This window comes from Cetorhinus maximus, chromosome 16, assembly GCF_964194155.1.
Source record: "Cetorhinus maximus chromosome 16, sCetMax3.hap1.1, whole genome shotgun sequence".
In the NCBI taxonomy this organism is placed as follows: Eukaryota; Metazoa; Chordata; class Chondrichthyes; order Lamniformes; family Cetorhinidae; genus Cetorhinus; species Cetorhinus maximus.
In genome coordinates, this window is record NC_135894.1 from 17091644 (window position 1) to 17108583 (window position 16940).

The 16940-nt window shown below is 42.1% G+C and overlaps 1 protein-coding gene across 1 annotated transcript in view; it reads left to right on the forward strand.

Moving 5' to 3' along the window:
* The first annotated feature begins 216 nt into the window (after nt 1–216).
* Nucleotides 217–16940, forward strand: part of dhrs12 (dehydrogenase/reductase (SDR family) member 12) — a 29375-nt gene continuing 12651 nt past the window's right edge. Inside the window, exons 1-7 of the mRNA XM_078559429.1 lie at nt 217–351; nt 5036–5169; nt 10256–10338; nt 11795–11890; nt 13894–13975; nt 16549–16610; nt 16767–16871. Coding sequence (XP_078415555.1) covers nt 296–351; nt 5036–5169; nt 10256–10338; nt 11795–11890; nt 13894–13975; nt 16549–16610; nt 16767–16871 — 618 coding nt within the window. The 5' untranslated portion in view covers nt 217–295. The remainder of the gene's footprint in view (nt 352–5035; nt 5170–10255; nt 10339–11794; nt 11891–13893; nt 13976–16548; nt 16611–16766; nt 16872–16940) is intronic.

The following is a 16940-nucleotide window of genomic DNA, read 5'->3' on the forward strand; positions in this document are numbered from 1 at the left end:
ACTTTAGTATATATCTGCACTGTTTACTCAGGAATTTTTTGGAACCCGAGCAGAAAGACATGTTGGCAGGTTTTCTGTACATAGAGGCAGCTTGCGTGTATTTAAGCCGAGTTGCAATGATTTGGGACCTTTCATCGCGGCATAGCGCCTATATAATGACAAGTTGTTGTTGTATTTTTATTTCGCTTCCGGTGGGTGAATTTGGAAGACGTGTTGAATTCAGAGCTTGCATAACTAACGCCCTGACATGAAGGGAGCAGCTCACTGAGGAGGGAGGAGAGAAGCCGGGGTGGACATGTCTTTTTACAGGAACAGCGTGTGGTTTATGAAAGGTTTGCGAGAGTATACAAAGTGAGTACTGATCGATAATCGCAACACTCATCCAACAGAGTCATTTACAGCCCGTCCTCTCTACGCGCTGTCACTTGTGAATATTGGTTTTTGACCTTGTTTGCTTGGCTATTTCCCCCCACCCCACCCCCACAATTTTGTACCATCAGTAGTTCTTGCAAAGGGAGTGTTTAAGAGTTCCGTGCAGTTGGGCCTTGTTGTTCATTTTAATCTGTCTGTCCCCGTTGTGTAACATTTCCAGCCCGCAGTGTTACATAAACTGCAGGACCGGCTACATCAATCCAGCACTTCTCAAATTGGGCAGGGGTGGGGACACACACCGAAAGTGTTCGTTTTAAATCGTAACTTCAAAATAATTTCGATGTTTTTTTTTAGATACCATGGTAAAGGAGGGGACATTTAATGTAAAAAGTCCAATCCACTGGTGCCCGTGGTTAATCCAGTATTTTCGCGTTACATTAGAGAACCCCTGTGTTGCACAAGTTGGAGGGCTTTGATCGCGTTGACTGGTGTTTGTGTATATCTGGGGCATGTTGACTGGTGTTTGTGTATATCTGGGGCATGTTGACTGGTGTTTGTGTATATCTGGGGCATGTTGAATGGTGTTTGTGTATATCTGGGGCATGTTGACTGGTGTTTGTGTATATCTGGGGCATGTTGACTGGTGTTTGTGTATATCTGGGGCATGTTGACTGGTGTTTGTGTATATCTGGGGCATGTTGACTGGTGTTTGTGTATATCTGGGGCATGTGGAATGGTGTTTGTGTATATCTGGGGCATGTGGAATGGTGTTTGTGTATATCTGGGGCATGTCGACTGGTGTTTGTGTATGTCTGGGGCATTGTTTAAAGAATGCTGGGAGTTGTAGTTTCTTGTGCCTTGTTGCAGTTCCTGTTTCCAAAACCTGATCAATTAGCAAACTCTTCTACAAAGCTCTTCCACTGTCAAAAGTTCGTCCTAGCCGCCTAAATCATAGCAACCGTTTCAGTTGCTCTTTTAAATGCCAATGAATTAAATGATAAACCTATAAGACTTTACTTTTTAAGAGAATACAAACTGAAGGCGCTCACAATTTAAGGTGGCAGAAGCAAGACAATCATGTTTAGCATCTCAATTTTAAAACTGAAATGAATTATGAAGTTTTAAATATTGCATCTGCTTTTTTTTTTGCTGTAATTCATTCTTGTCACATTATTTTCTTTTATCACAACGAAATACAGCCCCCTTCACCCTCCGAGGCTGGACATTGGTGGGGTGGGCGGGGGGAGGAGAGCAAGAATATACATTCCTATAGTGCCTTTCACCACTTCAGGATGTCCCAGCCAGTGAAATACTTTTGAAGTGTAGTCATTGTTGCAATGTCAGAAAGGCAGCAGTCAGTTTGGCCACAGGAAGATTCCTGAAATAGGGTTGCCAACTGCGATTAAATATATTCCTGGAAGGTTCATCACCTTTGCCCCAGTCCAGCCATTAGTCGGCCAACACATCCATCCTTGTGACACACTGCCTTCCTACGCCAATTGGAAAGCAAAAAGACTCAACACCCAATTGGATGATGCTTGATTGTAAGCCAAACAGCCTTTCTCCTCCACACACGCTCTCTTCCACCCCCCCTCCCCCCCCCCATTTTCAATATTTCTATATCTTGTAAAGAAAAATGTTCAAAGAAAATTTTAAAAAACTTACTTTTAAATGTCCCTATGATTTTTCTCTAGGATTTCACACAGCTGTATTCTGGAGATGGACCTTCAATTCCTGGAGACTCCAGGCCAATCCTGGAGGGTTGACAACCCTACCCAGAAATAGCAATGTGATAATTATCAGCTAATCTGTTTTGTTTAGTGATATTGGTTGAGGGGTAAATATTGGCCAGGATACCAGGGGGAATCCCCTTAAACTTCTTTAAAATAGTGCCATGGGGTCCTTTACATACACCTAAGAAGGCAGATGGGCCTTGGTTTGATAAATCCTTTGGTACTTTCATATAAAGCAGGACTGTGTGTTAACGAGATGTACCATCATGCAATAAGGTATGGCTTGTATCTGATTATGTGGGTTGGGGATTTCTAGATCGGACCGACACTCCCACATGAGGAGGGGAAGATTCATCATCCACGTAAGTCACACAAAAGCCTTGCATTTCTCCAACTAACCTGGTTGGCGAATGCCATGAATTAAAGCCTGAAGACAGTTTGTAGACCTGCTTACCCTCAAGAATTCATTTTGTTTGGGGGCGGGGGGGGGGAGGCGGGGGAAGAGCATGTGAGCTTTTAATCCCTTTAAAGAAAGGAGAAAAATCAGTTGGAAAATGGTCTAAAATGGTGCTGTGTTTCATTATCTTAGAAATTCCTTACTTGAGTCGATTTAAAATCTGCTGAGAATCACAGGCTGAGGTAAAAACCAACAGAAATATCCATCATTGTAAGATCATGGTCATGTTTGTTAGTGTTTGACCACTGTCGTACTTTGTGATTAACAATCAGATCCGGTAAATTGATTCAGGAAAAATACACAACATAGCCAAGTAGTTGTTCTTTTGCTCCCAAGCTCATTTCTATTCCTCTTGCCCCCAGCTTTGCCCCTGTTGGGGAGTGTCATGGTTCTCTTCTTCCCCTTCCACCCCTATTCCAAATAATCCCATGTCTATCCACCAACCCACGTTGGCAATGGTTCAGCGATAACTATGGTATCTGGTTTTCTTCATTCCCAACCTGACAGACACTATATTTGAACAGCCTTACCTGCTGCGCACTATTAATTCTAATCTCACCCCTACATCCCTTCCCTCTCCACGTCCCTCACCCATTTTGAGCAACTGGAGATCCACTTGTAATTACTTAAAACTTGATCTTTACAATGACCGCATTGCCCCATTAATGGACTCAAAGGGATTGCTTATTTACAGTTAAGCTCCTCTGGAAGTTCATTGAAAGCCTTGCCAGCAAATAATATTACCTCTTCCATTTGCATTAGAATTAAGGGACTAATCTTCATAGCAGTAAGATACACTAAGTCATCGTTTATAGTAACTAGCACTTCTAAATACCTTGCTGGATTTGCAAATACACCATGAAATGCCAGACATAACTTTTTGTGAAAAGGTTACCATAGTTACCATAATCTATACGCTTTTAAGGCCTTAATTGATGGAAAACAGTTTGTATAGTATATAGTAACTTGAACACTTCTGTAAGAAAACTTGAATTTGACACCAAATATGGTTACAACTAAACTTTTCATTGTGTTTGACCAAGTCTTGATACACTTAATGTCCAAGCAGTGGTCATACAGAGAAACAAATAATATTACCCTGATATTTCTCTGGGTATGGAGTCATAACCTTTTTCAGTCCTTCAGTTCTTGCCTTTCTATAAATTGTGAAGCAAAGCACAGGATCTTTAGAAGCGTCTAGTCACACACTATTCTTGATCATTCTTTATGGCTTCAGGAATTTGTTGTGAACAAGATAAGACGCCAAGAAATGAAATCGTTCCTCATGAACTCCAAATGGCCAATGTTGTTCAACATGAACCATGTTACTAATCATCATGGTGCCATTGTCCCATTTCATATATATACGGGCATGAATTAACATATCCTGTACCTCAGTAGAGAAAAAAACAGCAATCAGCTAAATTGCACTCTGAAACATTGAACCACAAAGCATTCTTGGAATGAGCAAGTTAACCATTTAATTATTTCTAGCTACAGTACAAATCTAAAAACTATTTATAAACCAAAAGAAAAAAAGCTACAATCTATATAACTATATGTAAGAAGTGTATCTTATAAATCCTTATGCCAATGGTTTGAATTCTAAAGGTACGCTGATACTTAAATCAATCCAACACATTTGGAGAGGATTAGTGTCTGTTTGAGTAATGTGACATACATGAATTGCAGTTTAATTCACCAAGGATGGGATTAAAGGAGTGGAAGGGTAATGCAAGCAAATGCTGATACCTGATCCATAATCTTACAATATTTTTTCTAGAGTGCTCAGCCCCATGAATAGCTGCAGTATTTCTCCTGATTCTGGGCCCTAACTCCAGCAACCATACATTCTATAGCTGAGTGGACACAGGCTAATAAACATGTTATGGCTCCTTAATTTCACTTGAATGATGACAGATGCTTAGAGGTAAAATGATTCAAATGGAAACAACTGTGAATGTCAGTAATTTTTCTTGGGCAAAATCATTGGGTTCTGGATGTCCATTGGCTTTACTGGTGTTACCTAAAGCTGCCAGTGTCCATTCTATGGTATAAGGTTTCTTATAACTCACGAATCTGTGGATGCTGCTTCAGTACAAGTGGGACTAACATTCTATTGAGCACAGGTGAATTTTATACTACTGCAATCCTCACACTAGACTTTGATGTGTGAGGCAGTTGGATTATCAGTCTTACTCCATAGTGAAGATAATGTTGTCTGAATAAAATGGGAAATCATATCCCCTCGCCTGTCCAAAGCTATTACCCCACCCAGGTACTCTTTCTTCAAACGTGAAATCAAATGCTGATGTTGATAAACTGTCAGTAGCATATTGGTTGTGAGAGAAGGTTTGTTTTCAATGTGGAGCCAACCTTTTGATTTGTTGCATATGGACTGTATGTGTGGGGTGAAGCACAGAACTAGTTCAGCTCTGCTTATCACACCTCTGTGTTGGTTTGTGCCCTGCAGAGGTGGATATGAAGCTGCAGCACAACAATTTGCTCCAAAGGAGCTGGATGTTGATGTGTCGGGAAGGTGCTTCCTGATCACTGGAGGAAACAGTGGGATCGGTAAGGCCACAGCACTGGAAATTGCGAAACGGGGTGAGTATTCCCACAATCTAGCATTTTTCTGGTTGAACAGTACTTAGAGAGCTTGTGTACACCAGGTGCTTGTTGCAGTGAAGATGCTTAGCCTAGGAGCAAGCATGTTAGATATTTATGCTCAGCAGCAGGGCATCTATTCTTATAAGGTGTTGCATTCCGCAGAGCCTTGAATGAAAGAAATATATCCATTTTCAGTGATAAAAACAAAAAGCTAAAAGCTACTGCGGATGCTGGAAATCCAAAACAAAAACGGAATTACCTGGAAAAACTCAGCAGGTCTGGCAGCATCGGCGGAGAAGAAATCAGTTAACGTTTCGAGCCTTCATGGCCCTTCGGCAGAACTGAAGCATAGTTAGAAGAAGGGAGAAATATAAACTGGTTTAAGGTGGGGGGGGGTGGGGGGGGGGGGAGAGAGAGAGAAGTTGAGGGTGGGGTGATTGTGGAGATAAGCAGTGATAGGAGCAGATAATCAAAAGATGTCACAGACAAAAGGGTCAAAGAGGTGTTGAAGGTGGTGATATTTGTCTAAGAAAAGTGCTAATTAAGAATGGAAGACAGGACACTCAAAGTACAGCTCTAGCGGGGGTGGGGTGGACAGACTAACAAGGTTTTAGTTTTAGATTTAAAAATAATGGAAATAGGTGGGGAAAGAAGAATCTATATAAATTATTGAAAAAAAAAAAGGGGGGGGGAGAAACGGGGTGGGGATGGGGGGAGGGGGAGTTTAAGATCTAAAGTTGTTGAATTCAGTATTCAGCCCGGAAGGCTGTAAAGTGCCTAGTCAGAAGATGAGGTGCTGTTCCTCCAGTTTGCGTTGGGCTTCACTGGAACAATGCAGCAAGCCAAGGACAGACATGTGGGCAAGAGAACAGGGTGGAGTGTTAAAATGGCAAGCGACAGGGAGGTTTGAGTCTTTCTTGCGGACAGACCGCAGGTGTTCCGCAAAACGGTCGCCCAGTTTGCGTTTGGTCTCTCCAATGTAGAGGAGACCACATTGGGAGCAACGAATGCAGTAGACTAAGTTAGGGGAAATGCAAGTGAAATGCTGCTTCACTTGAAAGGAGTGTTTGGGCCCTTGGACGGTGAGGAGAGAGGAAGTGGAGGGGCAGGTGTTGCATCTTCTGCGTGGGCATGGGGAGGTGCCATAAGTGGGGGTTGAGGAGTAGGGGGTGATGGAGGAGTGGACCAGGGTGTCCCGGAGGGAACGATCCCTACGGAATGCCACCAGGGGGGGTGAAGGGAAGATGTGTTTGGTGGTGGCATCATGCTGGAGTTGGCGGAAATGGCGGAGGATGATCCTTTGAATGCGGAGGCTGATGGGGTGATAAGTGAGGACAAGGGGGACCCTATCATGTTTCTGGGAGGGAGGAGAAGGCGTGAGGGAGGATGCGTGGGATATGGGCCGGACACGGTTGAGGGCCCTGCCAACGACCGTGGATGGAAAACCTCGGTTAAGGAAGAAGGAGGACATGTCAGAGGAGCTGTTTTTGAAGGTAGCGTCATCAGAACAGATGCGACGGAGGTGAAGGAACTGAGAGAATGGGATGGAGTCCTTACAGGAAGCGGGGTGTGAGGAGCTGTAGTCGAGGTAGCTGTGGGAGTCGGTAGGCTTGTAATGGATATTGGTGGACAGTCTATCATCAGAAATTGAGACAGAGAGGTCAAGGAAGGGAAGAGAAGTGTCAGAGATGGACCATGTGAAAATGATGGAGGGGTGGAGATTGGAAGCAAAATTAATAAATTTTTCCAGGTCCCGACGAGAGCATGAAGCAGCACCGAAGTAATCATCGATGTACCGGAGAAAGAGTTGTGGGAGGGGGCCGGAGTAGGACTGGAACAAGGAATGTTCCACATACCCCATAAAGAGACAGGCATAGCTGGGGCCCATGCGGGTACCCATAGCCACACCTTTTATTTGGAGGAAGTGAGAGGAGTTAAAGGAGAAATTGTTCAGTGTGAGAACAAGTTCAGCCAGACGGAGGAGAGTAGTGGTGGATGGGGATTGTTGGGGCCTCTGTTCAATGAAGAAGCTAAGGGCCCTCAGACCATCCTGGTGGGGGATGGATTTTCAGTAGTGTCCTTCAGGAATTCAGGGTGTACCAAAGTGCTTTACAGTCAATGAAGTTTTGAAGTGTAGTCACTGTACTAATCTAGGAAATGGATCGATCTCTTTTTCCAAATTTCTCTTTTCCTGTCATGGTTCCGTAGGCATGAACAGCCTTCTGTTCTCTGGCCAAGAGCACATTTCCCATGTCTTAGTATGTGAGCATTTGCTGTCCAGGGTATTTAACAGTGAAGGGCATTGCAGCTGAATTGAATTGCAACTTTTCAGTCTATATGGTTTAATGTTTAAATACAAATTCAGAGCAGGTAGCTCTATATTGGCAGTGTTTGGTTATTTCCTGCTCTAAAACACTGACTAGTCTTGAAAAAGTGCTTTGGGACATCCTGAGGTCATGAAAGGCACTATCAGTTTATGACAACATTGAACGCTCGGGAAGCTTGATACTATCCAGGACAAAGCAGCCCACTTGATTGGCACCCCATCCACAAGCATTCACTCCCTCCTCCACCAGTGTGTAGCAGCAATGTGCACCATCTACCAGATGCACTGCAGGAACTCACTAAGCCTCCTTAGACAGCACCTTCCAAACCCACGACCACTACCATTTAGAAAGACAAGGGCAGCAGATACATGGGAACACCACCAAGCCACGCACCATCCTGACTTCCATCACAGTCGCTGGGTCAAAATCCTGGAACTCCCTCCCTCTGCGATCCACCCTCATGGAACTGCTGTTTCCTTGTTCCATTCCTCTCTGTTGGAATGCAGGCATGAAATCGCCTCCAACAGTTTTTCTTCAATTATTTACTTTATATCCTACATACCCCTGTTCTTTCTTTGGTCTCACTAGCCCCCCCCACCCCCTCCACCGCCACCACCCTCAACTTCACTGTTTACATGCTACCACTAAGTGATATCACTGGGCAGGAAGAGGTGAGCTTTCACCTATATGCCACTAACTCTAACATCTCTCTCTGCCTGCTGCTTTGGTCCAAAGGCTGGTGGCACACACTCCAACTCTATACCCAGTGTCAAGGCCTGCACGTGGTGGGATTTCCTTCAGCTTAATTTTGGTAAGACTGAAGCCATCCTCTTCTGTGAATGGGCCATTGGCCTGTGCTTCATCTCAGCTACTCACTGCTTGAGGCTGAACTTAGCTTCCTCTCTCCCATCCACTCTGTTAACAAGATGGCTTTCTTGAAACTCCTTAACTTTGCTTGCCTTTGTTCCTCTCTCTAATTCACTACTAGCAAAACTGCAGGCAATAACTCCATTAGTTCAAGGTTTCACTTCTCTTATGACCCACTTCAGCCAACCTCCCTGCATCAATTCTGCACAAATGACAACTCATTCAAAAAGCCTAGGCTTATATCCTTGCTCACATGAAGTCAGGCACTCCAAATTGCCCCTCCATCTCCAGACTCTAGTGCCTCGTGTTCCATCTACTAGAGGTCAGTAAAGTAATACTGGGCCGGGATCTTCTGGCTGTGTCATGGTGGGATCCCCTGCAGCGGATGTGGTGAGCCATTCAAACGTCCATTGACTTCGGCGGGACCGGAAGATTCTGCTGGTGGGAGGGGGTCCGGCCCTGTATAGTTATGAAGGGTTTGAGATGATGGACGTAGAGGAGCTGTTTCTGCTTGTGGAGGAGATGAAAATTAGGACTCGTAAATATAAGGTGGGCATTAATAAATCCAGTAGAAAATTCAGGTGAAGCTCCTTTACCCAGAGAGTGGTTAGAATATAGAATTTGCTACCACATGGAGCAGTTGAGGCAAATAGTATAAATGCATTTAAGGGAAAACTAGATAAATGTGAGGGAGAAAGGACCAGAAGGATATGTTGATTCGGTGAGGTGAAGAGAGTTGGAGGAGACTCGTGTGGAACATAAAAACCAACATAGACCTGTTGAGCCGAATGGTCGGCTCCTGTGCTATAAATTCTGTGCAATCTTGCTGACTTTGAAATTGTCAGCCTCATTTTGGTTGCCAACCTCTGAGATGGAACATGAGCAACTAGAGTTTGGAGATGACGGGGCGGTTAAAGTGTTGGACTTTGTGCGAGCAAGAATACAAGCTTCGGCTTTTTAGTCATCCTTGGCCTTGCCCTGCCTTTAGAAATCAGCTTGAGCCCCACATCCACGCTTGTACTTTCTGCTCCCCACTTCTTCCATATGATTACAGGTCACTGTTCATTTGGCCACTAAGGCTACTATGCTTGAGAACTCCTTGCCTAAAACCCAAGTCTTTGGCCTCTCTGTTACCCTCTCCACTTTACCTCCTGTTCCATGACATTTCTTTTTCTCCTTTTTAATATAAACTGCTTTGAGACATTTTCTAGCAGTTTAAGAGTAGGATAGAAATGCAAGTTCTTTGTTGTTTTATCTTAAAATGCATTGCTGATAGCATTAATTCTATAAATCATGAAACTCTGTTTATGTTATGTTTGTAAATGAAAGGCACGTAAACTAGGTATAGCTTGACAGAGATGTTAGTTAGTATGCAAGTTCACAACCAAAACTTATTATACTGAGCCTTAGCCAGTGAAAGGATTAAATGTGCATAGTGTTTAGTTAATCTGAAACTGCACAGAACTGTTCATTGCAGTTGCAAATGGAGGGCTTATCATTTGAGTACAATAATCCTATTTTTATAACTTTGGATATCTTCAGATTTCAGTGTTTTTGAAGATCAAGTGTATAGGATGTTGTTAAAAGGCTGTAAAATTTTGACCTTAAATTGGAAGGTTAGCTTGACAGGTTTAAGCAAGTTCCCCTGAGCTGTGAGACTGCAGAACTCACTAGACCTTTGGGAATCTGGGCACTGGTTAACAGATGTGGTGTTAAAATGGGATTGATCATAACTTGCGAAGAGTGCAAGAAAAGGCAGTGTTTTTATGACATACTGTATTTCCCAATTATCTTGGATGGAAAAGCCTTACTAGAATTCTGCTATTTTGTCTTTACATGGTATTCTGGTAGCTGAATATTCCACTTAATAAAAGCCTTGCTTCCTTTAGGGGGAATTGTTCACCTTGTTTGTCGAAACAAAGAACGAGCTGAAGCGGCCAAAGCTGAGATTGTGAACGAAACCAATAATGAGGTAAAAGAGTCATCAATAAACAATTTTGTGAGGTGTGCGGTCACTTAATGGCTGATGGTTTGTTTTTAATTTTTCTTGAAAAATTTCACTCTCAGGATGTTGGCATCATTAGGATTTAATGTTTATCCTTAGTTGTCCTGAGGTGGTGGTGGTGGTGGTGGGCTACTGCCTTCTGAACCGCTGTTAGTAGTTTGACACAGCTAACTGGTCATTTTAATCCATTGGTGTGGAACGAGGGTCGCACACGGGCCAAACCAGGTAAGGACGGCAAGTTTCTTTCCCTGAAACGTGCTATTAAAGTAAGGTGTATTTGTACAACAATCAAAGAGCTTAGTGGTCACTTTTATTGATAGCAAATTTGTTTCTAAAACAATTCAAATTCTCAAACTGCCATGTGGGATTTGAACTTGTGTTCTCAGTATCACTAGTCCAAAAAAATCATTTCTGTAAGGGTGACGGTTCCACATCTGTCTACCACTCTTTCCAGAACTTTGCCTAACAAGCTATTCTTTAATTTTGAACCTCAACATTGAGTGTGGTCAGGTTATTGGCCAGTTAGAACGCTATAGCTCACCCTGAATCCCTGATCCATTGAAAAGTGCCACTGTTGAAAATCAAGTGAAGTCACAGCTTGGAGATCAGGGACAGGTTACCTAGCTACTTCTCACTTCATTTCCCCTGAGTTTAGCATTTGGCATGCCAGAATTTGTGGGCCATTGGTCCTGAGTTCCTTTCAAAGAGACTAAGAAAGAAAGAGGAGAACTTGCGCATGAGGACATCCCACAGCGCTCATGACCACTGAAGCAATTTTGAAGTGCAGTCACTTGTAATGTTGGCAATGCAGCAGTGAATTTGGATCAGCAAGGTCCCAAGTACAGCAAGAGCTAAATGACCAGATAACCTGCTTTAGTGGTGTTAGTTGAATGATAAATGTTGGCCAGATTTCAGTTATTACCTTGAATCCATTCAAGGCCAGTCATTTAAAAAAATGACCTCCTTGATTTGTACTTGACTAGTCTTTCATCCTACAAAAATCAATGAACTGGCTATTGGGATGCACAAGAGGCCAGAATTGGAGGAGCACAGAGGACTTGGAGGCTTGTAGGGCTGGAGGCGATCACAGAGATAGGGAGAAGCAAGTATTTGAAAACAAGGGTAAAAAAATTTAAGTTGAGGCCAGAGCCAATGTAGGTCAGCAAGTACTTGAAAAGAATGTGATACTCAAGATTTTGTATTCAACATTAATTACTTAATTCAAAAGCAAGAGGGTACCTGAGTTGTTCCACAAAGCATGTTCCTCATGCAGAGACGGTGGGGTTGAGGGGTGGATATCTGTAATGAACATGCTGCCCGTCTCAAAGGCTAAAAGTCTGGTTTTAAAAAAAGTTTGGTTCGAGAGCCATTTGGTTTCAGTTTTTATTTAAAAAAAATTGATGACTTTAACTTTTTTTAAAAGGAAGTTTATGTCCACATTCTTGACATGTCAAGGCCCAAGATGATCTGGGAGTTTGCAGATAAATTCCAACAAGCAAATGACAAACTGAATGTTTTGGTAAGTTTTTTTTTAACATTTCACTTCAATAGTGCACATTCTTGTTGTCCTTTTTAAAGTTTTTAAAAAGAAAAATCACAAAGCATTCCACATAGGAAAAAGCAGAGGAAGAGTAATAATGGAAAAGCTAGCAGAGTTTAATAATTGGCTAAAAGAGGAGATTTTTCCAAAGGTGGGGGGGAAGGAGAAGTTCAATGGAAAAGAATACAGTAACGCCCTGCTTAACGTCAACTCACTTAACGTTGTTTCACTTTAACATCCTTAATAAAGTAGTGTGAATATATCCGTTTCACTTTAACATCATTTGCCAGACTTCCCCTTGTAGCCCCTCTGCTCCCATGACTTTTCCCACGGTGCTTCTGCCCTCGCCCTTAGTTCCTCTCCCAGCCTTGCTGACTCCCAGGCTCAGTTCTTACCTTAGTCCTTGGGGTCTGTTCTTTAGCGGCCCCCGGCATCTCGCTCCGCCGCTGGCTTTGCTCCCGGCTCTCATTCGGAACGCACATTGAAGTCCTGGGCTCCATCTAGTGGCATAAGTTGGTCTGTGCAGGTAGTTCTGGCTGCTACCTGCACTGGCCAGCGTCTGCCACTAGATGAGGCCTAGTCAATCTAAAAGTACTGTGTACAGAAGTGAGTACTGTAATTTTTAATAACCATTTAATTCTATTGTACAGTTTTTTTAATTTAGTGATGTATTTTATAAGTTATTTCAGCATAGTGCTGCACATGTATGGTACAGTATTTCAACTTGTACATTTTTTTTTCTCTCGGCGAGAAATGTCTGTAGGAACCGAACTCCAGCTTTTAACATTTTTTCCAGTGGGAACCCATGATTCACAAAGTCATTTCGCTTAAAGTCGCAGTTTGCAGGAATGCAACCACAACTTTTAGTCAGGACTTGCTGTGTCTGGGTGTAAAATAGGCATCTGATTTGCTGTTGTCCATTTTGATTATTGCCCAAGACCAATTGCAACCCTGTGGACTTGTCTGAGTTGCCATTTTGTCTGAGACTTGTCTGAGTTGTCATTTTCCTGCTACTTAGGTGGAAAATATTCAATGTTGCTGGAATTATCTTATTTACACACAATGTTGGTTCTCGTTGTTGAGAAAAGTCTTATTTTCTGTTGTGATTCTCTGAATAAAATTTTGATCTAATAAGAGTGGTTATCCACCCTGTTGGAGTTGGGTGGGGAAAGGCGCATTTACAGATTGAGTGGACAAAACTATGGCAGTTGGAGTTCAGTGTGGGGAAAGTGCAAAGCCATCCACTTTGGACCTAAGTGGTCCGAGTGTTTTCTAAGTGGTGAGAAGCTGGGAAGTGTGGAGGAGCAGCAAGATTTAGAGCTCGTGCATTAAAATCTAGTAGACATACAAAACAAGATTAAAAGACTGATGAAATGTGAGCATTTGTCTCAGGGGGTGGAATGTAATGGGGTAAAAGTTATGTTAAAGCTGTACAGAGCTGAAGTTAGACCCCATCTGGATTACTGCATTCAGTTTTGGACACTGCACCTCAGAAAAGATAAATGGTCCTTGGGAGGGGGGTGCAGTGCAAATTCACCAGAATGATACCAAGGCAAAAAGGGTTACATTGAGGACAGGTTGCATAGACCAGGCTTGTAAGATGGAGTCAAGATGAAGATCAGCCATGATTTAACTGAATGGCGGAACAGGCTCGAGGGCTGAATGACCTACTCATGTTCTTATCCCTACCTCTGTCCAAGTGCAAGCAGCTTTGAGGTGGGATTGGAATTTGCAATAATAGGCACGGAAGTCATATTGGATCAATATCGGAATCAAAGTTTTTTTTTTAAAAAACTCAACTGATCTTGGGCAGGACAGACACAATGAGCCAAATGGCCCCTTTCCCTGTTGTAAATTTCTGATTCTATGATCAGTCTGCACAGAAAACTAACTTTTAATCTGTGAATTTCAGTGTTAAACGTGTTCAAAATGTTTGAATATCAGGAAGGGCAAATTAATGTTTGTTTCAAACTCTTTACTAGATTAATAACGCGGGGTGTATGATCAATCGGAGAGAGCTGACTGAAGATCAATTAGAAACTAACTTTGCCACAAATGCCTTGGGTAAGCTATGAGTTATCTGATATGAAAGATTTGGTGTATTTTGCCCGTTAGCACCATTTTTGATTGCTGTTATAGAGCTACCTTTGGAAGGAGAGGCCCAGGTCTGATCTCTCATGCTTCACTGTAACACAGTTAATGTTTGTCACAAGCCTCACGTTGACTTGAAAAATATTTGTTTTACAGGCAAGACTGGATGGGTAGGCTCTGTAGGGTGGCCATTAAAGTTGCATGTCTTTTTTTAAGCTGTTAGGTATCAGCGCAGGCTCAGTGGTAGGAGACAGAACCAGAATGAATCTGTGTTTGAGTCGTTTGCAAAGGGTAGCAGAGGGAACAAGGAGTAACAAGTCACTGGGTTTCTTTAGAGATGCTAAGTTAATAAGTTTATTTTTTCCTGAAGACATTGAGGATCCATGAGTGCGGATGACACATTTCATTTGGTTCCCAATTTAAGATGATACCAGATCCAAGCTGTGCAAAATAAACTTCCCAGCAAGTTGCAGAGTACTGGGCAATAAAGTACTTTTTGAGGCAGTGACAAACTTTTGAAGGAGGGCTATTTATTTTATCTACTCCCTCTGTACACGAGAAGTGAGATAACCAAGTATGGCAGTGCGGGTTTGTAACTTTCTAAGAGTTCTCTCCATGTATTAAATTCAAGTGTTTGATGGTTTGGGTTCCTGAAAGTGTAGATTAGTGTCTCTTCCTTTGTTTGCTTGTGCCTCCCTTTCACATTGTTATCAGTTGTAAACGGAGAATGTTAACATTTTCTAATGATCTCCAAAACATAGGTAATAATCAAGTGATTAGAGGCGCTCTCTGTACCTTCCAGATTCAAATCATTTGATTTAAAAATAATTTTCCAAGGATGGGGGAACTCTCCATGAGATGAAATTCTGGTAGAGCAGGAATTCCACCTGCTGCTCCTTATCTACCCCAACCAATTTTCATGGGTCAGAGTTCATTTCACATGTTCTGAATTTTGGTGGAGGGATTCTTGTCATCAAGTCAGAATTCGCCAGTGCAACTGAGGAATCTCTTATGGTGCTTCACTCGGCCAAAAGATTTGAAAAGATTGGATCCCCTTTGATGGAAACCAACCTGGATAGACGACCACTTAAGGCCTCTCCCCTCCATGGAATTACCACCACTTGCTGGAGCGTACAGTCATCTTCCAAATGTCAGGCTTGGGAAATCACAGTAAGTGAGGTGGACAGGAGCAAAATCTGCTGAGTGCCTTGGGCCCTGCTCCTTTCCGCTATCATTTGCACAGTGAGGGAAGGAACAGGCAGTGGGAATCCTGACCGACAGAGGAGAATTCGACTGTGATAAGCTTCACCGCCTGAATCTTCAATCATTTTTGACTACAATGCCACCCAATTTTGGGCAGGATCATGGAGGATAATCCCCCCCATCTATCTCATATGTGTCAGCTTAATACACTTTCTGAAATTTATGGCATTAACTGACAATTCAATATTTTAGTATTAAATTCTCACATTATTTGCAATAGCTCAATTGAAGTAAATGCATAACTTAATTTTTTGGGCAAAAATACCTTCCTTAATCAAGAAAATACTGTATTTATAATTTGAACAACAAAAGCTACAACAGTTGTGTAAAATGTACTTTGCCACATTCTCTCTCACTTAGTGTCTCTGCACATGAAAGAAACTCAATCAAAATTTTACCTGAATAAAGTTTTTGAAATTTGTCCTCTAGCTTTTCTTCAAAGAACTTTGTCTCGAACAAAATCTGTTTGTTTTTCAGAGAGAAGTTTAAACGCTGCAGATAAATTGTGTTTCTGGATACATTCAAAATGCATTTGGTTTAGTGATATCACTCTACTCAACAATATTAAATTCATATAAAAGCAAAACCCTGCGGATGCTGTAAACATGAAATAAAAACAAAATGCTGGAAAAACTCAGCAGGTCTGACAACATCTGTGGAGAGAGAAACAGAATTATGTTTCGAGTCTGACCCTTCTTCAGAGCTGGGCCTAGGTTAAGGACTCTCAAATAAAATTTTAATGAAAGTACTGGAAAACTCATCGGCAATATCCAGCCATGTTACTGTGAATGTAATTTTCTGAAAATGTGTAATTTGTTTAAACCTTTTGAATATTATAAATTTTAATTACTGAGGGGGAAGATGTCAGCAGAATATTATTTTCAAAAAGTATTTTGAACAAAATTAGAGTGGATCATCATCAAACTTGTGATGCTGAAATGTTTGCATATAGATTCTTATTATTAAATTACTAAATCTAGGACTCCATTTTAAACGTTTAGAGGTTTCCATTGATGTCAACATAGTGTTGCAAGAAGTGGTATCACTGGACAGGAAGTGGGGACCAAATGCAAATGTATACAGCAATTGAAACCCAAGCTAGGATTCTGATAAGACACTTTTTTGACCTTGCAAGTTCCCTCATGACCTTTCTAAGGTCCAGGAACATTGTTTGAAAACCAATGTATTTAATAATGACTAAACTACAGGTGACCGCCCCACCTCTTATAGATTAATGACATTGGCTAATGGTTATCTAATGGGTTTCTTCTCCTTTCCCTCAGGTACATACATTCTCACTACCGCTTTGGTACCTCTACTAGAAAAATGTGAAGATGCCAGAGTGGTGAGCTCAGTTGTTTTTTTTTCTCCATAATATGTTTTAAGCTGCAGTATAGTTTCTTCAGTGGACTTTTAACGTGTGTTATCTCCTGCCTCCTCCAAATATATTTCCTACTTCATTGTTGGCACCCGTTGATCAAATACTTCACTTGTTTGCCAGATCACAGTATCGTCAGGAGGAATGTTGGTCCAAAAACTAAATGTGGATGATTTGCAGTTTGAGAAAGGGAGGTTTGATGGCACCATGGCCTACGCACAGAACAAGGTTTGTCCTCCAAAAAGTGAGTCGTGTGTATACATAAGAGTTATCAGCTCACACAGGAGCCGAGTGCAG